The following is a 23,943-nucleotide window of genomic DNA, read 5'->3' on the forward strand; positions in this document are numbered from 1 at the left end:
TTGACAATGTATTTTAGATTTTATTTACAGTAATGCCTTGGAACTGGCTTCAAACGGTAATAATGTGTTGAAAGGGAAACAAGTTCTCTGAGTCTTCTTCTTCATTTCTGAAGAAGGGTCTAGACCCGAAACGTCAGCCTTCCTGCTCCTCTGATGCTGCTTGGCCTGCTGTGTTCATCCAGCTCTACACCTTGTTATCTCAGAATCTCCAGCATCTGCAGTTCCTACTATCTCTGAAACAGGTTCCCTGAGTATTGAGGTCCTGCAAGATATGGATGTTCCTCATTTAATGGCGTCTCTCAGCATGAGTGCACTCAGTTTCAAAAGCATTTCTTCTAGTTATCACCTATGTGTGAGAAAAACAGTTAACAAGTTTGACAAACATATGTTTATAACAACTAGGAGTAGAAGTCGGCAATTCATCCCCTTGAGTCTGCTCCACTCTTTGATACAGTCAAGGCTGATCTCATCTTGGCCTCAACTCACTTTCATGTTCACTCTCCATAACCCTTCAACCATCACTAATTAAAAGTCTATCTGTCTATCTCCTCCTTAAATGTATTCAATATCCCAGCATCTACTGCATTCTTGGGTAGTGAATTTCACAGATTCACAATCCTTTGAGAGAAGAAATTACTTTTCATCTCTGTTTTAAATCTGCTACCCATTATCCTAAAACTATGACCTCGCATTCTAGATTGCCAACAAGAGGAAACATTCTCTCTATGTCTAGTTTGTCAACCCCCTTTAGCATCTATATACCATAACTAGATCTCTCATTCTTCTGAATTCCAGAGTGAATAGGCCTAAACTGCTCAACCTCTTTTCATAAGAAAAATCCTCATCTTCAGAACCAATCCAGTGAATATTCTTTGAACTGCACTCAATGCAAAACCATCTCTCTTCAAGCAAAGGGTCCAAAACTGTACGCAATATTCCACATGTTTGATACAACACTTTTAATATATTCTCAAGATAAGGATAAGATGTGATGACTTCAAGGTTTCCAAAGGAAATGTTAGCTGTAACTTTAAAATGAGGTTATAATTGCATTGTTGGAATTCCCTCACGACCAAGTGTGTAACAACTTGTGAAACATTTCAGTCATTATTTCCATTCATATCAACTTCTGAAACCCAGGCATTGTATTGTCACACTATCATGCACTTTTCACAACATCAGGATGTCCCAGAGTGTTTTACAACCAATGAAGTGCTTGTTTGAAGAGCAGTTACTCTTGTGAGGCAGCAGGTGTGGAAATCAATTTGTACAAAGCAAGCTCCTGTTAACAGCAATGTAATGAACAACAAAATAGTCTGTTTTAGTCATTTTTGACTGAGGCATAGGTATTGGCCAGGACACTGGAAAAACCACCCGCTCTCTGTTCTACAAATTGTCCCAAGGGATCGGCTGTGTTCAGGTGAGAAAGTAGCCTGGGTCTCGGCTTAACATCACTTGAAGGACAGTGTAGTCCTCCCTTAGTACTGTAGTGGGTTTTTGTGCTTGGCTCTCTGCATGGAACCAGCTGAATCATGTTTGCAATTATATGGCACCTACAGTGCAAAAAAAGCATTCAGAGACACTAAGCTGACAAGCTAAAGAAAATGACACCTGGACCCTGAGTTTTGAGGAGGATATTAAAGGAGAGGAAGATATTTATAGCAAGAATTCCAAAGAGTTAGGAGGAACAGGCCAAAGTGAGGCAGAGAGAGAGAGAGAGAGAAAGAGTTTGTGGAACTGCAAATCAGGTCCCAGTTAGAAGAGCATAGAATCCTGAGACGATAATAGAAAAGATTTGGCCACGATTGGATCGCTTACATATAAATTCGAGAATTGGGTACAGCTGCTAATATAGGTCAGTGTCATTGGCTGAACATTTATTGCCCTTGTGATGGTTGGTGGTTTGGCAGCTTTTTGAACCACTGGAGCAGTTTATTTGGTATAGCTACACTCCGTGTTGTTAAGGAATGAGTTTCAGTGATCACGGTGAAACTGAAGATCAGGCGCTAGAGGGCCAAATAGATACAACTTAGCTTTACGCCCGAGAGGAGTTTGCAGTCTTTGGTTTTCTCCCAATCGACTCGAGAGAAGACTTTGCCCTCTGCTGAAAAGAAGCGATTAATAAACCTGAAAGAAATCGAAGGTTAGATAAAGTTCACAACCCAGATACTCTGCTTTTATAGGTTCATTCTACTGTCCCCTACTTGTACATTGAGTTGAGATACTGAAAGGGTGTAGGCAACATTTAAAAACCCGCCTCACGGTGTCCGTCAGCTAAAAGAACTAAATATCAATCATGGAAGTTCAGGGTGGAAACGCCAAATACCTGAAAGTTTAATTTTTTTTTGTGTGTGTTGTAAATATATGGTAGTATCTTCGCTACTTTCTGGCTTGCTTTGCACCTTTTGTAGGTGCTAAATTCACCGTCCGCCTTGCTTTCACCTGTCCCGGTGCCAGAACCTGATCGAGAGTAAATAAGGAAATGCGGGTAGTCGCAAACTTATAGTCCGTGCAATTGACGCGTAACTGCAGAGGGGAGAGTTCATGGCGCAGCGCGGAGGCTGCAATGGGGAACGTCCTCCGGCTCTGCGCAACCAGGTAAGGCTCGCTCTTTCTCAAACTTACTTCCACAATTCTCGAAGCCGTAGCTTGGACCGCTCCAGCCACCGGCTGACCCTCCGGTGAAAACTAATCTTGCTGTCTCCTTTGCTTCTATTTGTTTTGTATTTCCTGGTGGATCTTGCGCCTGCGTTGGGGGGATCTACCTCTTTGCTCGAACTTGTTGCGTTTTTATTTTAAAGCTTTTCTGGACTCGATTCACTGATCCGCCCCGACTCACCCTTTTAAAAATATCTAAACTGTCTCTCACTAGACAGATAATTTTGGGCGGGTGGGGAAGTAAGATATAATTTTGTTTCGAGCGATGGGATTTTTTTTCCCATTGGAAAGTATCCGTGATCTGGGACAATATATCTCTGACAACTTGAAGGGACGTGTGAGGGAAAGTGAATTCGTCTGTAGTTTTATACAGTCAGCTGTTGTTTAGAGCTAGTTTTAAAACTGGGGTTTTTGGGAGGAGTGAAACTGTAATTAACTAACTTATTCGTGGCAATGAATCCCAGCCTGCCTGGTTACTGCTCCTAGCTTGTCAGGATGACAACAATGTAAGGAATTTGGGATCGACATGGGAGAATGAGGGAGGAAGGCTCTCCAACACAGAGACACAGACACTGGATTCCTTCTCTGCCAAAAGAAACATGATCTTCATATGTTTCTGAAATGTTGGACAAACTTTCTGACTGGTTAGTGAAGATAAAGTTGCCGTAGCAACCCGGTGGTACTCTGACACTCTCTCTAAATGAGAGTCCATGTGTACTGGTGGTTTAATCTGAGGGGCACCACACCTTGGGGGAGGGGAGAGGTTGAGAAGTTGGGACTTCATAGTAACCTCAGCTGTTTTCAGGAATTGAACCCACACAGTTGGCATTGCTAATCAGCATTCAAGCCTACTGAGCTAACTGGGGATTTCTGGCACATTCTCAAAGAATTCCTTAATCTGTCTCTTTTTTTCCCCTTTCCTTTTTGAAGGCTGTAATTGAAACTTACAAAAATTTACTAATTTCTAGGTACATCGAGAATAATTTTCCTGTTTGGGATGTCAGAATGGGGGACAAAGTTTCTACGTGAAGGGTGGGCTATTTGGCACAATCAAGGAGGAATCCCTTCAGAGGGTGGTGAACACTTGGAATTCTGTACCCCAGAGGACCATGCAAGCTCAGCCATTGAGTAATTTCAAGTCAGATGGATAGATTTTTAAATATTAAAATATTGGGGAACGTAGCAATGGGCAGATGGAATATAATGTAGGGAACATGTGATGTTATGAGCTTTGGCAGGATGAATGGAGGAAGACTTTTTTTTAAAAAAAGACTATGGGAGTTCTTGAACCTTGCACGAACCTTGAAGCTAGTATATAGCATACAGGTCAATAGGTACTAAGGAAAGCAAATGGAATTTTCTTCTTTCATTCAAAGAGAATGAAGTATAAAAGTAGAGGTTTATCTTAAACTAGACAAGGCACTAGTCAGACCACAGCTGGAACAATGTGAACGGTTTTGGGTCCTTTTTTTATCTGAGGAAAGAGACAGTCCAGAGAAGCTTCACCAGGTTGTTCCAGAGTATGAAGAGATTTCCTTATGAGGAGAGATTGGATAACTAAAAGCAGAAATTCCTGGAAAAGCTCAACTGGTCTGATGGCAGCTGTGAAGAGAAAGCAGAGTTAGCATTTCAAGTCCATTGACCACCTTCAGAACTAGGTAGTTTGGGCCTGTACACGTTGGAGTTTAGAAGAATGCAAGGCTGTAAAAGGACACTTCTTTTATCAAGAAACTGCGTCTTCAGTACAGGTTTCACATGTGGGAGTTTCCAGGTCCTATGCCGTTCCTTGAATAGCTTTGAACAAGCTGTCCAAAAAAAATCTTGACCCTCAGTGGCGGTGTGGGGGGAGGGGGGGGGGGAGGAAGGGGAAGTGTTCCTGCAAATATTGATTTCCTGCTGTGGGACAGTTTAGAACCACAGGGCATAGTGTCAGGGGAAGAGTTTAACCACTTAAGACAGATGAGGAGGAGTTTTTTTTTCAAGGTCATGAATCAGTGGAATGCGTTTCTGTAGGCTGCTGTGAAGGCTGGGTTGTTAAGTAAATTCAAGGCTGAGGGAGATTCTTTTAAAAGGAATCTAGGGTTATGGGGAGAAGGCAGGAAAGTGGCATTGAGGATTATCAGATCAGACATGATCTCAGAATGGTGAAGCAGATGCAGTGGGGTAAGTGGCCTACTTCTGCTCCTGCACCGTATGGTCTCGATGCAGGAAAATGACATTGATGTTATAGATCAGACAAGGTCGACTCAAATAGCAAAGCATGTTTGAGAGCCGGAATCTTGCTTAGAACAAACTGTCCAAAAAATTCTTAATCCTTATTGGGGAAAAAAAAACTCTATTCCTGCAAATACTGACCTTGAATGTGTTTCTTGTATTATCAAGAAAAAGATAAACTAAATATTGAGTAACAGCATAATTTTGCCAACAGAATCCATTCATGTTTGTAGTTTTAAAGCCCCTTTCTCATGTACATGATTTGAATACACATACACATTTGTATAAATAACAATGTCTGTCTGCCAGCACATGAAAATAGTCACCTTAACGTCATTATACTTCTTGATATTAGAACTGGGCTTATCTTGAATACTGCCCTTCTTTACACAAAATATTTGTATGTATCAACTTGTCACTGTGGTAATTTAAATGCCTCCAGAACTTGCATTCTTCAGCTTCACTTAATAAGTATGTACCATTGAGCCTGTTATTGCATGTTAATAGCTCAATTGATGGAGTTAGTTTTAGACCTTACTTCTCTGATCATTTATTTGTAAATTGAATTCCACCAGACCATCATTTATGATATCTGAATGAACAATGGTCTGCATAATACAACTTGTGCATGAACAGAACAGCTGTTATTGAAGTGCTTAGAGCTGCAACTGCAGCTGCCTTGAGTGTTAGTGAGACTGCAATAATGAATTATATCCTGTATCATTCCCATATTTACAACTAGGAGTTTCTGACTGTTAATGTATTTAATGATTACGTGGGGGGAGGAGAAAGAAAAGCAGTAAATAGGAGACAAGGATTTAATCAAAAAAACTGCCTGCCTGATATGTCAACTCCTGACTGCCACTTTTGGAGAAAACACGGTAATGTTGAAATGAGGGAAATAAAATGCTTCCATGCCATTTCCAAAGACACTTGCAGCACCATCAATGTATGTTTAGTGAATTTTACAAACAAACCCAAGAATGGTATTTTCTCTGGAGCTTCAGAGGCTGAGGAGTGAGTGACCTCATAGAAGTTTCTAAAATCATGACTGGCATGGATAGGGTGAATAATCCCGCTCTTTCTTCTAGTGTAAATGAATCTTAAAAATAGAGGACATAGGTTTAAAATGAGAGGGGAAAGGCTTAACAGGACCAAAAGGGTAACATTTTTACACAGGGAGGTGCACATATGAAATGAGCTGCCAGAAGAATGGTGGAGGCTAGTACAATTTCCAACTTTAAAAGGCATATGAATGGGTTTATGAATAGAACGGGTTTAGAGGAATATGGGCCAAATGCTTGAAAATTAGACTAGGCTGATTTTAGAATATCTGGTTAATATGGACGAGTTGGACCAAATGGTCCATGCTGTACATCTCTATGACTATTTGCTTTCAAATAATTTTTGGTTGATGCTTCATTTAGAAGGAAGTACAAGTGTGCAGTTACATCACTTATCATTTTAATAACTTTTCTGAGATATTACACTTTACCCCCTGGATGTGAGTGGGTCCAATTGTCCATATTTCTGTGCTATTAGCAATAGCTAGGGCCAAATTTGGGATGGTTGTAGGTTGTTATGCCATGTAACTGTCCAAAGTAAACTTTTGTTCATCCTTGGGATGTGGGCATCACTGGGAAAGTCATTTGACAATCCCTAATTGGCTTACTGGATTATTTCAGGCAGCAGTTAAAAATAAACTTGTTCCTGTGGGTCTGTAGTCTAAGGATGGTAGGGTACCCTCCCTAAAGGACATTAGTGAACAGGATGGATGATCATGACCATCAGTAATCAGGAAGGCATATGAATGCTATTGTTTCACTACAAGAGGAATTTAACATAAAAGTAAGGATGCTATGTTTCAGTGGGGTGTTGGTGACACCCCTCACTGCATAAAATAGATAGTAGGAAATGCAGATGCTGGAGTCAGAGATAACAAGCTGTAGAGCTGGCTGAACACAGGCCAGGCAGCATCAGAGGAGCAGGAAAGCTGATGTTTCAGGTCTGGACCCTTCTTCAGAAATGAATGCAGTTCTAGCATCCTTATGTAGGGAAGAATGTAAAAACATTGGAGATGATTCGGAGGAGGTTCACTAGATGGATTATCTAACATGACTGAGTTGCCTTGAGGGAAAGTTAGACAGGCTATCCTTACTTCTGGAGTTTAGAAGAATGAGGGGGTAACTTCATTAAAGTGTATAAGACCCTGGTGGATATGGAGAGGATGTTTCCTCTTGAGTCAGTTCCAAAACTCAGAAGAATCTATTAATAATGAGCTTGCCCTTTTGGAACAGAAGAGGAAATTTTCTTTGAGTTGTGACTTGGAACACTCTGCCTGAGGCAGAGGAGGCAAGGTCATTCATTTTAAGGCCAAAGTAAATTCATGTTGGGCAGGGTAATCGGGGTGGATGGTAATGAGAAATTCAAAGCAGAAATCAATTCACTATGATTGTATTGGATGATGAGGTGGACTGGTCTGCTTCTGTTCCTATTTTGTGTATTTGTATGATGGTTGTTATGGTCACTGTTACTGAAGCTAACTATATTCCCAAAATAGCTGCTGAAAAGTTTTTAACAATAATTCACTACTTATTGTGGAAACTGCCCTGACTGGTATGACAACATCTATTAAGTTCAAGGTTCATGGTATCTGTTTGGCCGTGTTTTCAGTTGATGAATGCCAGAGGTGTAACATTTTTCTCCTGAAATTTCCACCCACCTCCCTCCTTTTTTTTAAAACATATTCATAGGATTCCTATAGTATGAAAACAGGCCATTCAGCCCATCTAGACCCCCTGAAGAGCACTCTGCACCCCTCCCCAAAAGAAAACCCTGTAACACTGCATTTCCCATGGCTAACCCACCTAGCCTGCACATCCCTGGACGCTACTGCCCATTAAGCATGGCCAGTCCACCCATCCTGCACATCTTTGGACTATGGGTGGAAAGTGGAACACCTGGAGGAAATGCCTGTAGACATGTGTGCAAACTCCACGTTGACAGCTGCCTGAGGGTGGAATCAAACCTAGGTCCCTGGCACTGTGAGGCAGCAGTGCTAACTACTCAGCCACCGTGCTCTACCACCTCTTAATACTCGCTACTTAAATCAAAGATTTTGTCATCTGTCCTAATATCTGCGTATTTGTTGTCTTCTAGTGGATTACGGTGAAGTGCCTTGGAACATTCCAGTATGTTCAAGGTGCTATGTGAATGCAGAGCGTTGCTTACAGGCTATATCTGAAATTTGAGCTAATTGCACCTAAAAATAAACAAAAGGAACTGTTGTCTTAGCGCTAAGCTACTTAGTGACACCTGTTAATTCTTTGTTTGAGTGCCACCAAGCAATGACCATTCCCCCTTTGACAGTGCAACTGGCTTAAGAAAATGTCCAGCTATATCAAATGCAAAAACCTCCATGCCATTGCTCTAAATATGTTAAACAACAACCATTTGCATTTGGACATTCTGCACTTAAAAAGAACATCTTTCAAAGCTTTGGATAAGGGAAAGGTGAATGCTGAAGAAGGACAAACAAAAGTAGGACTACGGGGTCACCAAGAAAGAAAATCAAAGGCATGACTGAGAAGGCAGGTATTTGGAAGGCTTGAGGGTGGACGGCCATGTTGCAAAGCATTGTTAAAAGGTATTTCCCCACTGGAATTCAATTGAAATATGTTGGCTGTTTCCTCTTCTTTTTTTTCCTCATAGAAACAGTGAAACTTCAATTTTTTTAGGTTTGATTCTTCATCACTTAACCATGGGAATAAATAAATGTATTCTTTGTGATTTGTATTCCACAATCTGGCTCACTTCACAAATTGCAGGTCCTGACTAATGGTTACCTTGGAAGGTCGAATTTGAAAACTGAGTACAGGATTAAGGATAGGATTCTTGGCAGCGTGGAGGAACAGAGGGATCTTGGTGTGCAGATACATAGATCCCTTAAAATGGCCACCCAAGTGGACAGGGTGGTTAAGAAAGCATATGGTGTTTTGTCTTTCATTAACAGGGGGATTGAGTTTAAGAGTCGTGAGATCTTGTTGCAGCTCTATAAAACTTTGGTTAGACCGCACTTGGAATACTGCGTCCAGTTCTGGTCGCCCTATTATAGGAAAGATGTGGATGCTTTGGAGAGGGTTCAGAGGAGGTTTACCAGGAAGCTGCCTGGACTGGAGGGCTTATCTTATGAAGAGAGGTTGACTGAGCTCGGTCTCTTTTCATTGGAGAAAAGGAGGAGGAGAGGGGACCTAATTGAGGTATAGAAGATAATGAGAGGCATAGATAGAGTTGATAGCCAGAGACTATTTCCCAGGGCAGAAATGGCTAGCACGAGGGGTCATAGTTTCAAGCTGGTTGGTGGAAAGTATAGAGGGGATGTCAGAGGCAGGTTCTTTACGCAGAGAGTTGTGAGAGCATGGAATGTGTTGCCAGCAGCAGTTGTGGAAGCAAGGTCATTGGGGTCATTTAAGGGACTGCTGGACATGTATATGGTCACAGATATTTGAGGGTGCATACATGAGGATCAATGGTCGGCACAACATTGTGGGCTGAAGGGCCTGTTCTGTGCTGTACTGTTCTATGTTCTATGTTCTATGTTCTATAAGTCATATCCCATGGGTCTTTACAACGTATCCTGATTATACCGTATGTTAAAATGAATTGGTTAAAGTTAATTAGGCAAAAAGAAATACAAAATATGGGTTCAATTGTGCAGCATATTCCTCTGTGAATTAATCCTGTGAAGCTGGAGGCAATGCATTTGCTAATTAGCTTCCTGTGGAGCGAGTTTGGAATATTCATGTTTTGTCCATGAGGGGGAAAAATAGTTCCATGAGCTAAAGAATGATGCCAACATTATGGAATGTAAAAAAAAAATAATATTTGGATGTCACTGGCAAAGAGAGCACTTATTGCCCATCCCTAATTTCCTTTAAGGGCAATGGTGAGCCACCTTAAATGCAACTACAGAGATTGCTGTGCCACTTGAGTGGTCAGTCAGAATATGCAGTCACATCGGTCAGACAAGATAAGGATTGCAGATTCCTAAAGGATATTAATGAGTCAGATGCATTCTTTTTAAAAAAACAATTTGGTAGTTCCTCGGTCGTGACTACTGATGCTGGTTTTTAATTGCAAGTTATTTACTTAATCTAATTTAAATTTTGTATCTGCTCTGGAGGGATCAATTTGTCACTCAATTAGTTTGCACCCCTTGTCTAGTATCATAACGTTGTGGCTATCAGATCTGATATTCAGAGATAATGGGAACTGCAGATGCTGGAGAATTCCAAGATAATAAAATGTGAGGCTGGATGAACACAGCAGGCCAAGCAGCATCTCAGGAGCACAAAAGCTGGCGTTTCGGGCCTAGACCCTTCATCATCTGATATTCATGTTGCTCTCTTGGTTTTTTTTTGCTGTTTTTTGGGTAAAAGATGAAAGCCCAACTTCTCAGCAGAGATTTCCGGATAATGTGTTGGTAAAAATGTTGTGAAGTGCTGTATTATTTTATTTGGTTACTAGTTACCTGTCAAAATTATGCTACTCTGTGAGGCCCTACCAGGGTCCTATATAAATCTAACATGTTAACATAAATTCTGTACTCTTAGAAATAAATCCAAGTGCTCTGTAGTATTATTATGCATTTTGTTGTAGCTCTTAGTGATTTATTCTTCTGTTTCACGAGGTCCCTTTTTTTTGCTTTACTACCTTTTTTGTTTTGGTACTAATTTTCTAAGGTCAAAGTGATTCTATTTTACCGACAAGATGCATCACCACATTTATTCAAGCAAAATAGAACTGGAGATCCGAAACACACAAAATTGCTGGAGAAACTGCAGGTCTGGCAGCATCTGTGGAAAGAAAACAAAGTTAATGTTTCAAATTCAGTGACTTCACTGGACTTATTGTTAACTCCGTTCATCAATGTGAAGTTTATATTTACTCTAATGTTCCATCTGCAACTCTTCTAATAACTTACTGCATTATGTTTTCCACTATTTGACTTCAATTAGCTCCACCCATATGGTTCATGATCACCTGCAAACTGTATATCCAGATCATAATATAAATTCTGAATAATTGTGTTCTCAGCACTAATCTTATGGAAATTTGCTTTCTGTCTTTGGATGACTGTCCCCTTACTATGGTTCACCACATCTTTTTGACACTTGGCTTTCCATTTTGCTGACATGTGTCAGGTATCATTCAGTCTGTACAAATGACAGACAATGACTCTCTCCAACAGGTAGAAATCTAACTATCTCTCTGTGACATTGAACAGAATTCCTGTTGTTGAATCCTCCACTATCAGCACTTTATAGGGGGTAATATTGACCAGATGTAGTATTTAATAACTGGTTCAATGACAGAAGCAGGTCAGATACCGGGAAATCTGTGGTAGGTGACTCACCTTGACTCTGTAAAGCCCTCCCATCATTTACAAGCATAATCAGTGTAATGTGAAGTACACTACCCTACATGAGTGTAGCTCCAACAATACTCGTGATTCTATCCAGGTCAAAGAACACTACTTAATCAGCTTTCCATGCATCACCTTAAACATTTATCACCTCTGCTAGCGCACACTGACAATGTTATGTTCAAGATGCAATGCAGCAACTCAGTAAATATCCTTTGACAGTACCGTCCAAATTCATGACCTCTGCCACGTAGTCACAAGGGCAACAGGTACAGGGATCATTACCAATTGCAAGTTTCCCTCCACTATAACCACAAGACAATAGGAGAGAAGACTTTGCCCATTTGGCCCATTGTGTGCTCTGCTATTTTGAGATCATAGATGACCTGATAATCCTCAAATCTACGTTTTACCATTTTCCCTAGCAACCCCCGATTCCATTACGGAGTTAAAATCAGTGTATCTCAGTGTTAAGTATGCTTGACCAGCCTGAACAACCTTTTCCAATGATGAATTTCACAGATTCACCACTTTAAAGAAGCGGTTTCTTCTCATCTCTGGCTTAGATATGCATTCTGTTATTCAAAAGTCATGCCATCTGGTCCTGTACTCTTCTGTGAGAGGAAACAACTTCATTGCATCTACTCTTGTCAAGATTCCCTAAGAATCTTGTATGTTTCAATAACGTCACCTCTCAAACTGAGTGCAGGCCTGACCTAGGCAATTTCTTCTCATAAGTAAATCCCCCCCCAACCCCCCAAGAAAAATGCAGATCAATCTAGTCAGCCGCCTTTGGGTTGCCTCCAGTGCTAGTGTGTGCCTTTTTCCTTCAATACGGGTTAGAGCTGCAAACTGTACGGTTGTATTGTGGTCACAAGACCTATTTTTATACTGCATTCCCTTTGAAATAAAGACTGACTTTCCAAACGCCTTTCCCTTTACCCAAAGTCATGTACCATCCTGATATCAGATGGACTGCAGTGGGGTGGTTCAAGAAGCAGCTTGCCACCACTTTCCCAAAGGCTGTCAAGGATGGACAACAAAGGCTGGCCTTGCCAGTGATGCTGAAAAACCCATGAAAGAATTTTTTAAAAAAACTTATTTATCATCTGACCCTATGTGACCTAATCTTTGTCATTAATCAAATGTGAATGGCACTTTACTTCGCATTTTCAAAAAGCCTTTGGTAAAGATATCCTTGCTGTCCAACCTAAACATTAATTATTGCATTCAACGTGAAACTTAATTTAGTGTTGTCACAGGTGCAACGTGGGAATTCTTGGATACTAGTTTTCTGCAAAGTTCTAGGAATTCAGATCAAAACTTGATCAACACTTTCTGTATCATTTTAGAACTGTTTAGATGATCACTTCAAGCATCGTAGAATACAAGGATGTGGATCAAGTGTTTGGAAATGAGGGTTAGAATAGATAAGTACTTGATGACAAGTATGGAAACAGGGCTGAAGGGCCTCTTCCATGCTGTAGCACTCTAATGACTCTAGCATTTAACAGTTTAAAGTCTCAATTCTTTCTTTATGCCAAATGTAAGCTGAATGATAATTCCTATAATCCCACGTGGAATCCCTGAAATTCACTTTTGATTTCCTCGTTGACGCACCTGATAATTTTCAAAGCATTCTCAAATTCATGGAATATTCGAATTATTTTATATGTACACGTTTATGCACGTGACAACTGATTGGTTTTAATTCATAATGAAACGTCCTGGATGGACCACTTGTCAATATTGACTTTTTACCTTTGCCAACAGTCAATACCTAACTGAGTTCCTTGATTTCTGTGCCATTGTGCCTGCTCATATTCGTTCACATTATCGTACTGCCATTTGTCATCACATCCACTTGTCCAGGTTTTGCTTCATGCTGCCAATCTTTTCCACATAATGTTACTTTGCATTATCGCTCGATGTCACCACCAACTTGAATTTTTTTTCTTTTATATTCATTCACTGGGTATGGATCTTCAAGCATTTATTGTCTATCCCTAGTTGCTCAGGAGAAAGTGATGGTCAGTTAGCTGCCGTCTTGAACTAGTGCAACCCTTGGTGTTGGGGTACCCATGTTGTGGTAATGAAGGTGAACTTGCAGGTGATGCAGTTCCCATGAATCCTAATCCTGCTAAGTGGTTCTGTTGAAGGAATCTTACTGTAGTGTACCTTTTGTACATGGTACACATTGCTGATATTGTCCATTAACGGAAGTGAATGCTGACAGTGAATGGGTGCCAACCAAGTGGGTAACCTTTGTCCTGTGTAGTGTCAAGCTTCTTGTGGTGTTGGCGATGCACCCTCCAGGCACTGGGAAAATGACTAGTGCCTTGTTGATTGTGGACAAGCTTTGGGGAGACAGGTGGTGAGCAAATTCGTGCAGAATCCTTAGCCTTTGACCTCCTCTTAGCAATGTGACTTTGGGGCTGGTCCAATTCAATTGTGGTCAATGTCATTCTGAGGATTCCTGATTGTGGGGAATTCAGCAATGCTAATGCCTTTGAACATTAAGGGTTAATGGTTAGACTTTCTAATGATGTTCCTGTGGTGCAAATGTGTTTGCCACTCTGCAGCTGAAGCCTGGATGTTGTCCAGGTCTTGCTGCGTTTGGACACTGAATACTTCATTATCTGAGGAATCGTGAATAGCACTGACTGTTGTCTAACATCAACATCTCCACTTCTTCTGACCTCATGATTGAGGGAAGGTCATTGAAGCAGCTGAAGCTGTTTGAGCTTAGGACACCACTGCAAGGAACTCCTGCACAGATGTCCTTGGATTGAGATGATTAACCTTCAAAAACCACGACTATATTCCTTTTTGTGCTAGGTATGACACCAGACAATGGGGAGCATCCCCCTGCCACCCATTCCCAATCACTCCAGTTTTGCTTGTACTGTTTGATACTGCACTTGGTCAGATGCTGATTTGATGTCGGGTACAGTCACTTTGAACTCAGTGTGGCCCGGGGGGAGAAAGTCCTTTTATGGACTTCCCTTACGCTTTTTAAATGGATTCTCAACTCCCATCTCTTCAAATTGCAAAGTTTAGAACATGACCAAAGTTCAGTATCTATTCCTATCAAATAGAAATATTTTTCCAATTGTGCTGCTGTGAAGTTACAAAGGTCCTGTCTAACGTCTGCTGTTGTAGGTGGACATGAAGTTTACATTACACATTTTATGGAAGAACAGGGGTGTCCTCTTTGTCCTGGCCAATATTTATCCTTCATCCAGTCTCATTAGAATCAGAATATCTGGTCATTATCATTACTCTGGGACCTGCCTGTGTTTAAATTGACAGATGTGTTTCACACATCACAGCAGTATATTTTAAAATTACTTCACTGGCCATAAAGTAACTGAAATGTCCCGAGGCTGTAGAATGTGCTCAAATTCTTGTTCCCTTAATCGAATGCTCAATTCACTCCTAAATACACACTTACTGTTATTTGAATAACAACATCTTATTTTGTAATATAATATTTACTCCAACAAAAATATGTTCTTGGCTTTTGCTGTAGCTTGTCAGCTGTTGGCTGCCTTCTCCATTTATCCCCCTCAACCTTTAATGCATTTAGACAACCAATTTGGCATTATTGCAGTGTCTAGAGGAACGGCAAGATTTAATCTCAATTGATGAATATGCAGCAAGTTTAAATTTATCCTAGTAAATTGCTGGCCATCAGCTACAGTGAAAACAAGGCTGTTGTGCTCTCTCATCAAGGCTGATGTCACAGCAGCTTAAAACTACTTGATGTTTGCGGAAGTAAAAAAAGTGAACCTGCTTTGACAGTTTTTCATCTTTGCAAGACCTCCCAGCATGTTGCTTGGGTGTTTTGAGAAGCGTTGGCACTGTTATAACGTTGAGAAAATGCAACAAAAGTTACCATAACTACAGGAAAAAGTTCTGAAAATACTCAGCAAACATGGCATCAGTTGTAGAGAGAAACAGAGTTAACATTTCCATTTGATGATCTACCAGAACTTTTGGGCTCTCTATCTGTCTCGTCTTTAACTTTAACACTTTTGGATTGTAGATAGCAAGGATACCTCTCTGAAGGATCTGAGCAGAATCCTTTTAAATGCAAGATAACAAAGTGTGGAGCTGGATGAACACAGCAGGCCAAGCAGCATCTCAGGAGCACAAAAGCTGATGTTTCGGGCCTAGGCCTTCATCAGAGCTTGATGAGGCACTGATGAAGGGTCTAGGCCCAAAATGTCAGCTTTTGTGCTCCTGAGATGCTGCTTGGCCTGCTGTGTTCATCCAGCTCCACACTTTGTTACCTTGGATTCTCCAGCATCTGCAGTTCCCATTATCTCTATTCCGTTTAAATGCAGATTGGACTCTAATCATGTATTGGGCAAGACTTTAGGGGAGGTGGTAGCATAGTGGTAATGTCACTGACTTCTAATCCAGAGGCTTGGGCTAGTGCTCTGTGTTTATATCGCACCACAACAGTAGGTGGAATTTTTAAATTCAAACTAATAGCATTTGGAATTGAAAGTAAATGTTGATGACAAATTCAGTGATAATGGGAACTGCAGATGCTGGAGAATCCAAGATAATAAAATGTGAGGCTGGATGAACACAGCAGGCCAAGCAGCATCTCAGGAGCACAGGCCAAGCAGCATCTCAGGAGCACAAAAGCTGACATTTCGGGCCTAGACCCTTCATCAGAGAGGGGTTGGGGTGAGGGTTCTGGAATAAATAGGGAGACAGGGGGAGGTGGACCGAAGATGGAGAGAAAAGAAGATAGGTAGGGAGGGGATAGGTCAGTCCAGGGAAGACGGACAGGTCAAGGAGGTGGGATGAGGTTAGTAGGTAGATGGGGGTGCGGCTTGGGGTGGGAGGAAGGGATGGGTGAGAGGAAGAACTGGTTAGGGAGGCAGAGACAGGTTGGACTGGTTTTGGGATGCGGTGGGTGGAGGGGAAGAGCTGGGCTGGTTGTGTGGTGCAGTGGGGGGAGGGGATGAACTGGGCTGGTTTAGGGATGCGTTGGGGGAAGGGGAGACTTTGAAACTGGTGAAGTCCACATTGATACCATTAGGCTGCAGGGTTCCCAGGCGGAACATGAGTTGCTGTTCCTGCAACCTTCGGGTGGCATCATTGTGGCACTGCAGGAGGCCCATGATGGACATGTCATCTAAAGAATGGGAGGGGGAGTGGAAATGGTTTGCGACTGGGAGGTGCAGTAGTTTGTTGCGAACTGAGCGGAGGTGTTCTGCAAAGCGGTCCCCAAGCCTCCGCTTGGTTTCCCCAATGTAGAGGAAGCCACACCGGGTACAGTGGATGCAGTATACCACATTGGCAGATGAACCTCTGCTTAATGTGGAATGTCATCTTGGGGCCTGGGATAGGGGTGAGGGAGGAGATGTGGAGGCAAGTGTAGCTTTTCCTGCGGTTGCAGGGGAAGGTGCTGGGGTTGGAGGGCAGTGTGGAGCGAACAAGGGAGTCACGGAGAGAGTGGTCTCTCCGGAAAGCAGACAGGGGTGGGGATGGACACATGTCTTGGGTGGTGGGGTCGGATTGTAGATGGCGGAAGTGTCGGAGGATGATGCGTTGTATCCAGAGGTTGGTGGGGTGGTGTGTGAGAACGAGGGGGATCCTCTTTGGGCGGTTGTGGCGGGGGCGGGGTGTGAGGGATGTGTTGCGGGAAATACGGGAGACGCGGTCAAGGGCGTTGTCGATCACTATGGGGGGGAAAGTTGCGGTCCTTGAAGAACTTGGACATCTGGGAACTGTGGGGGGAAAAGTGACAAATTTTTTTTTTGTTCTTTACAAAATCTCATCTGATTCATTAATTCTGTGCCTTTTTTATATGAAAATAAATCCACCATTCTTGCCCTGTCTGGCCAATGTATGACTCCAGACCGGTGGTAATGTGATTTGCCATTTCAGAGGGCAGCTAAAGAGTCAATGCAAGCCACTCAGTTCAAAGGCAGTTAGGGATGGGCAAATGTTGGCTTTGCCAGTGATGCCCAGATCCCATGGGAGAATAAATAGTTAACCTAAAGCAGGGAATGGAGAAGCTGTCCTGGCTTCTCCACTATGTCAACTTTACTGCAAGATTGTTCAGAGCAGCCCAGCTATGTTAAATCTCCTTGTGGGCAAGACTAGATAATGTAAAGGAATCTTTTCATTTACAAATAAGTAAATCACCAAAAGCTGTGCCATTTTTCTTTTTTTAAAAGAAACAAAGCCCTGGGCTTTATTTCTCAAGGGATAGATTTGAAATTTAGGTAAGTTATGCTAAATGTCTCAAACTTTGGTTGGACTACACTTGAGTCCTGGCCTCCATATGTTATGAAAAAGGATAGTGAGAGAATGCAGAGATTTACCAGGATGATGCTAGAAATTTGTGGATATACATGATAGTAACGGTGTGATTAAACTAGACCCTCTGATAAAGACTCCTGGCACTACGTCATATGAGCTCATTGGACTCTTTGTCACCACAAAGATAGATTGCTGCCACGATCTTCCTTTCTTTTTTAAGATTGCATTCTACAAGGCCTGCTTCCTTTCATGTAGTGAAGAAAAACCACTAGGTAGTCTGACAAGAGTCTTCTCTTAAATAAGATGTGGTTTATCACATGATAGTGTCATTCAATTACATATTACATTAGTGTAGTAGATATTGTTACTGAGACAAAGGGAGACTAAATGATAAGTTTATCATCTTTGAGATGCAGAATTGTCCTACTTTTCCGCCCTCCATCCTTATGACAGCATATGGGTGGAGCTCATTGCAGTGTTCAGCATTAACCCTTTCAGAAACTGCCTCATACAACTTAGATGTCCAGAAAGGCTTGAGAGGATGGGTGCCATCTCTTTTGAAATGAAACAGCTGAGTGGTAATCTAATGGAGGGCTTTTAAAATTAGGGAAGTTTGTGAAAGGTAATACAGAGAATGTTTGTTCTTTTGTGGAGGAACATAATTAAATGTTCCACACATCAACTTAAGATGGTCACCAAGCAATCTAATAGGGAATTAAGAAACAACGCCTTTATCCAAGGAGTAATAAGAATATGAAACTTGCAGGGAGTGGATAAAGTGAATTTTTGAGAAAGTTGAGCAAACATGGAATTATCTAGTTAGACTGATTTTTAGATATTAAAAATGTGAGGCTGGAATGGAGCATAATTGCCAGCATGGATTAGTTACGCTGAATGTCTTGTACAGTCCTATGTGACAAGCTGGAGTGCTCCTGTGGGCTCCAGAAGGAAACAAAGTCCTTTTCCAATCCTTGCAATTTATGGTCCAAGTGTTGACATCTTCCTGGGGCCCAGAGTGTTAACGTGCGAATTTACCACTGACTGCAACATCCCCAATGCAACCCACAAAAGTGAAAGTAAAATTACCACCAGTATGATCTATCATAGAGGGTAAATCTCAAAGATATTTCCCCTAATTGGACACCGGCCTAGATCCAAAGGACACAGTCTCGAAATAAGAGGTAGCCGATTGAGGTGAGGTGGAATTTCTGGAGTGCAGTGCATCGTTGGATTTCTGTACCAGAGTTGCTTGTAGAGGCTCTGTCACGGAGTACATCTAGGACAGAAATCTATTAGAGGAGTGCAGGCATGGTGTAAGAAACTGCATTGAGAGGATGATCAGCCATCAAGTAGACAAAGTAGTGAAGAAGGCATTTGGTATGCTTACCTTTTACTGATCAGTGCATTGGGAATGGAAGTTGGAAGGTCATATTGCAGCTGTAAAGGACATTGGTTAGGCCATTTTTTGGAATAGGATGTTCAATTCTGGTCTCTCTGCTATAGAAATATACTGTGAAACTTGCAAGGCTACATAAAGGATTTAGAACAATGTTGCCAGGGTTTGAGCTATAGGGAGAGGCTGAATAGACTGGGGCTATTTTCCCTGGAGCATCAGAGACTGAGGGGTGACCCTTATGTAGAGGTTAATAAAATTGAGGGCCATGGATTGGTTGAATAGCCAAGGTGCCTTCCCCAAGATAGGGAGTCCACAATTAGACAGCAAAGGTTTAAGGTGAGAGGGGAAAGATTTAAGAGGGACCCAAGGTTGGTTCATGCAGAGGGTGATGGCATGCATTGAATGAGTTGTCAGAGGAGGTGAAGGCTGGTACAATTAAAACGTATAAAAGGCACCTGGATGGGTAGATGAATGGGAGAGGTTCCGAGGAATATCGGCCAAATGTTGGCAAATAGGATTATCATTTTAGGATATCTGGTTAGCATTTTTGAGGTGGACTAAAAGATCTGCTTCTGTGCTGTTTAACTCTGACTCTCATTAACTGAACAATGGACCTGCTTGAGACTAAATGGACAACTTGTGGTTCCATTGCCTATGTTCTCTGAACTGATGTAACTTTTTTTGAAGAACACTCTAATGACAAACTAACTTAAATGTGTTTCTCCAACAGGAAAAGTTCCAAAAAAAGTAAATCAATAAAGAACAGCACAGGTGAGTGTTTTAGGATTAACAGCAACTGGTTTGTTCTGTTTTTTAAAAAAACAAAATTCTGGAAACACTCAGATATGGCAGCATCTGAGAAGTGAAATAAGGATATTTTGGGCTAATGACCTTGTGTTGCCTATTATTGATTCTACAACTTCCGTATTTCTTTATCATTCATCTTCACCTCTTACTGCTGATAGTTGTTCATGTTATTACCACTGTTTTTCTAGGATTGTGGACCTGTTTCCAATGTTTTTAAGAGTAGTGAGAAGTGTGCTGGGATGATCTCTCATTTCTGTACTAAGGGAAAGTGCTTTCCCTTAGTACAGTACTTAGGCTCAGTTGGCTGAAAGGCCAGTTTGTGATGCAGAGTGATGCCAACAGCATGGGTTCAGCTTCCTGCTGAATTACCACAAAGGATATGCCTCTACAACTGCCCCGCTTGCCTGAGACATGATGACCCTTGGATTAGACTACCTTCACCTGTCATCTCTCGTGATTTTAAACTTACTATACAAGAAAGCTCCCTGGTCTGCTGAAAGTTTAATACTTTCGAATCTTTTTTTTCTTAAAACAAATAGTCACCAGCTCTATGGAGATAAGAGAGTTCCTGTTTTAGAGCTTAATAATAAAGTGTGAAGCTGGATGAACACAGGCCAAGCAGCATCTCCGGAGCACAAAAGCTGACGTTTCGGGCCTAGATCCTTCATCAGAGAGGGGGACGGGGTGAGGGTTCTGGAATAAATAGGGAGGGGGGGGGAGGTGGACCGAAGATGGAGAGAAAAGAAGATAGGTGGAGAGGAGAGTATAGGTGGGGAGGTAGGGAGGGGATAGGTCAGTCCAGGGAAGACGGACAGGTCAAGAAGGTGGGATGAGGTTAGTAGGTAGGAGATGGAGGTGTGGCTTGGGGTGAGAGGAAGAACAGGTTAGGGAGGCAGAGACAGGCTGGGCTGGTTGTGTGATGCAGTGGGGGGAGCGGACCAACTGGGCTGGTTTTGGGATGCGGTGGAGGAAGGGGAGATTTTGAAGCTGGTGAAGTCCACATTGATACCATTGGGCCGCAGGGTTCCCAAGCGGAATATGAGTTGCTGTTCCTGCAACCTTCGGGTGGCATCATTGTGGCACTGCAGGAGGCCCATGATGGACATGTCATCTAAAGAATGGGAGGGGGAGTTGAAATGGTTTGCGACTGGGAGGTGCAGTTGTTTACTGCGAACCGAGCGGAGGTGTTCTGTAAAGCGGTCCCCAAGCCCCCGCTTGGTTTCCCCAATGTAGAGGAAGCCACACCGGGTACAATGGATACAGTATACCACATTGGCAGATGTGCAGGTGAACCTCTGCTTAATATGGAAAGTCATCTTGGGGCCTGTTTTAAACCTGTTATTTTTCACCGGTCATAATGAAAATGTTTCTTCTAACATGTCATCCCTAATCTAGCCATTAGGTGTCACTGTGCATCAATTAGGATAGTTGACATGTTCTTGCCTTGCTCAACAGCACGACCAGATGGCTGAGGTTGAGTGATACAGCTAATCCAACCTAAAGTCAAAATTATTTCTGTGCGGTGACAAGCAGAGATTTTGAAATGGAGAACAAAATTTCTGTTAACGCAGTTGGCTTGATTGCCGATTTCATGATGTAGAGTGACACCAATAACATGGATTCAATTCCTGCACTGGCTGAGGTTACCACAAAGAACAGCTGTTCTCAACATTTGGTTTGCTTTATTATTGTCATAATACCTAGCTATATTGAAAAGTTTTTGTTTTGCATGCAATACAGGCAGATCATAACATGCAAACATCATAGGGTGATTGAACAGTGCATGGAATACAAAATTACAGTTGCAAAGAAATTGCACAAAAAGCAAGATCAAATTTGAGAAGTCCATTCAGAAGTCTATTAACAGCAGGGAAGAATCTATTCTTGAACCTGTTTTGTGCGTTTAAGCACTTGTATCTTCTGCCTGGTGGAAGAGATTATAATTGGGGTGGGAGGGGTCTCTGAAAGAAAAAGTGCTGGAAAAGCTCAGCAGGTCTGGCAATGTCTGTGGACGGAAATCAGTTAATAATTTGGGTCAAATTACTCTTCCTCAACTGATATCGGCTGCCTTTTCAAGGCAGCAAGAAACTTAAATGGAGTCAATGAATGGAAGGTTGGCTTGCATAATGGACTGGGCTGTGTTCACAACTTTCTGTAGTTTCTTATGGTCCTGGGAAAAGCAGTTGCTGTACCAAGCCGTGATGCATTCAGATAGAATGCTTCCCTTTGCCTGAGGTGGTGTGACCTTCTGGTTAATCCACAATTAGTTGTCTGTCTCTGACAGAGTAGCTCTATGGTTTGGTAGGATTATATGACTTTGCTTTTTTTAAAAACTTTTATCTAATGTGCAAAAATGAGATGGTGAATGGTTTCTGAATTCAGCAAAAAATGTGTGCAGTAAGAATTAAAAGAAAACAGACCACTGTGTCTAGCAGAAGTGTCACTGGACCTGAAATGCTAACGCTGTTTTATCTCCACAGATGCTGCCAGACCTGCTGAATGTCTCCAGCAGTTTGTTTTTGTTTCTGCTAAGAAGCAATTCATTCACAAAATACATGCTTGCTGAATGATTAATAGCTGTCTTATTTTGAGTGTTCTATTTATGCCAGAGGTTAGGAAGCTATATCCTGCCACGGTCATGCATCAGTGCTACAGTAATTACATTCAAGAGAACCCTAATTGGAAAAACATCTTGTGAGCATTTGTCAAACCTGAAACATTTTCTTAGATGGTGAATTAATTTGTTTATATTCTCGATACTTTCATTTCAAATGAAGTGTGACGTTACATATTTGTGCTTGAAAATGCAGCACCACTCCCTAGATGCTTAAGAGTTTAGACAAATCCTTGTGCTTTGAGCCCCTGATATTATATACAGCCTCAGCGATGTCCATCCTTGTTGGGAGACAGGACTAAAAATTGATTGGCAGATCATTGTCTGACTTCAGTCAATACATGGTGACACATTTTATGACCCAAAAGAGCTCCACATTCAACTGGGCAAAAGTCTGTTTTTACCCTCAATTGAATAGAGGAGCCAAAACTTCTGATGAGGGAGGTCAAATGCCTGGTTTTGTTCTGAACAGTCTAGATTTTGGCCAGTCTGAACAGTTTATAGTACAGGATTGTTATCCTGATGCAGTGTTGTGCCATTTGTCTGATTTTCCTTAGTGAAGCAGCAGCAAGTGTCTGTACTAGTTACCCCTACTATGTCTGTGTGTCTCTGTCTCTCTGGCCCGCCTGCCCATCTGTCTGTAGTGGGAGGTGAAGACACTGCAGGAAATGCTGCTTTCTCCCCATCTCAAAAACCAAGCTGTGTGTAGAATTTCTGGAATCCTAAACTGAGAGGTCTAACCCGCTCAGCTGTCACCAGCTCCAAATGCTTCTCTAACACTGTGCTGTTAGGCCTGACATCCAGTGTAATTACTACTGTCACGTTTAGCGCTGCACAGCCCTAGCCTTGTTTCTCTTAAACCCACCTGCCACTCCATACTGGACGGTGACTGCTGAGGCAGTCTACCATTTGCGCTCCCCACTTCCCCGTTAGGTAGATTTCAACAGGCAGGAGCAGCACAGACCAGAGTGGGTTGGGAACCTGGAAATGGTGCAGACACCTGAGAATGTGGGTAAGGTTTCAGCTGTTAATCCAACTTTCAAAGTTTCTTTTAAATGTTTTCAACTATGACACCAACTTGTTGAATTCTTCTTTGCAGTTTCCGAGAGGAGGACAAGAGATGACAAATATATGCAGGTAAGCGCAGTGTGCAAAGCAGATTAAAGGTAGCAGTTTAACATTTATATCTTTACTATTTTATTTTTTTTTTGGCAGAGACAGCTTGCAAGTTTTAAAGTTGTTGGAAATCTTCCAATGTCTCTGAGCACTGATAAATGTTACAGCCTTAAACAAACTCAAGTATTTTGTTCAAGATATTTCCATCTAGTTGATATTGGTTTACACACCTTTTGTAAGAACATAAATAGGAGCAGGAGAAGGCTGTCTTATTCCTCAACCTCAAACTCTGCCATTCATTCAGACAGCCTCGACTCCCGTTTCCTCCTCACACCAACCTCAACTCCCTTGTCGATCAATAATCTGCTTAACGCCTATTGAATACATTGAGTAATTGAATGTGTACATCTCAATTTTTAATAAAAA

The 23,943-nt window shown here is 41.9% G+C and overlaps 1 protein-coding gene and 1 long non-coding RNA gene across 2 annotated transcripts in view; one reads left to right on the forward strand and one right to left on the reverse strand.

Moving 5' to 3' along the window:
* Positions 1-2,891, reverse strand: LOC125467030 (uncharacterized). Its single transcript, XR_007250546.2, has 2 exons — positions 2,626-2,891; positions 1-2,460 (listed from the first exon to the last, which is right to left on the reverse strand). It is a non-coding gene; the product is annotated as an uncharacterized LOC125467030 (long non-coding RNA).
* The window catches only part of LOC125467029 (uncharacterized protein C11orf52 homolog), a 27,534-nt gene continuing 5,631 nt past the window's right edge, over positions 2,041-23,943 (forward strand). Inside the window, exons 1-4 of the mRNA XM_059638972.1 lie at positions 2,041-2,143; positions 2,412-2,598; positions 19,711-19,751; positions 23,501-23,538. Of these exons, the coding sequence (XP_059494955.1) occupies positions 2,567-2,598; positions 19,711-19,751; positions 23,501-23,538 (111 nt within the window). The 5' untranslated portion in view covers positions 2,041-2,143; positions 2,412-2,566. The remainder of the gene's footprint in view (positions 2,144-2,411; positions 2,599-19,710; positions 19,752-23,500; positions 23,539-23,943) is intronic.

The sequence above is a fragment of the Stegostoma tigrinum genome, chromosome 32 (assembly GCF_030684315.1).
Source record: "Stegostoma tigrinum isolate sSteTig4 chromosome 32, sSteTig4.hap1, whole genome shotgun sequence".
Lineage (NCBI taxonomy): Eukaryota > Metazoa > Chordata > Chondrichthyes > Orectolobiformes > Stegostomatidae > Stegostoma > Stegostoma tigrinum.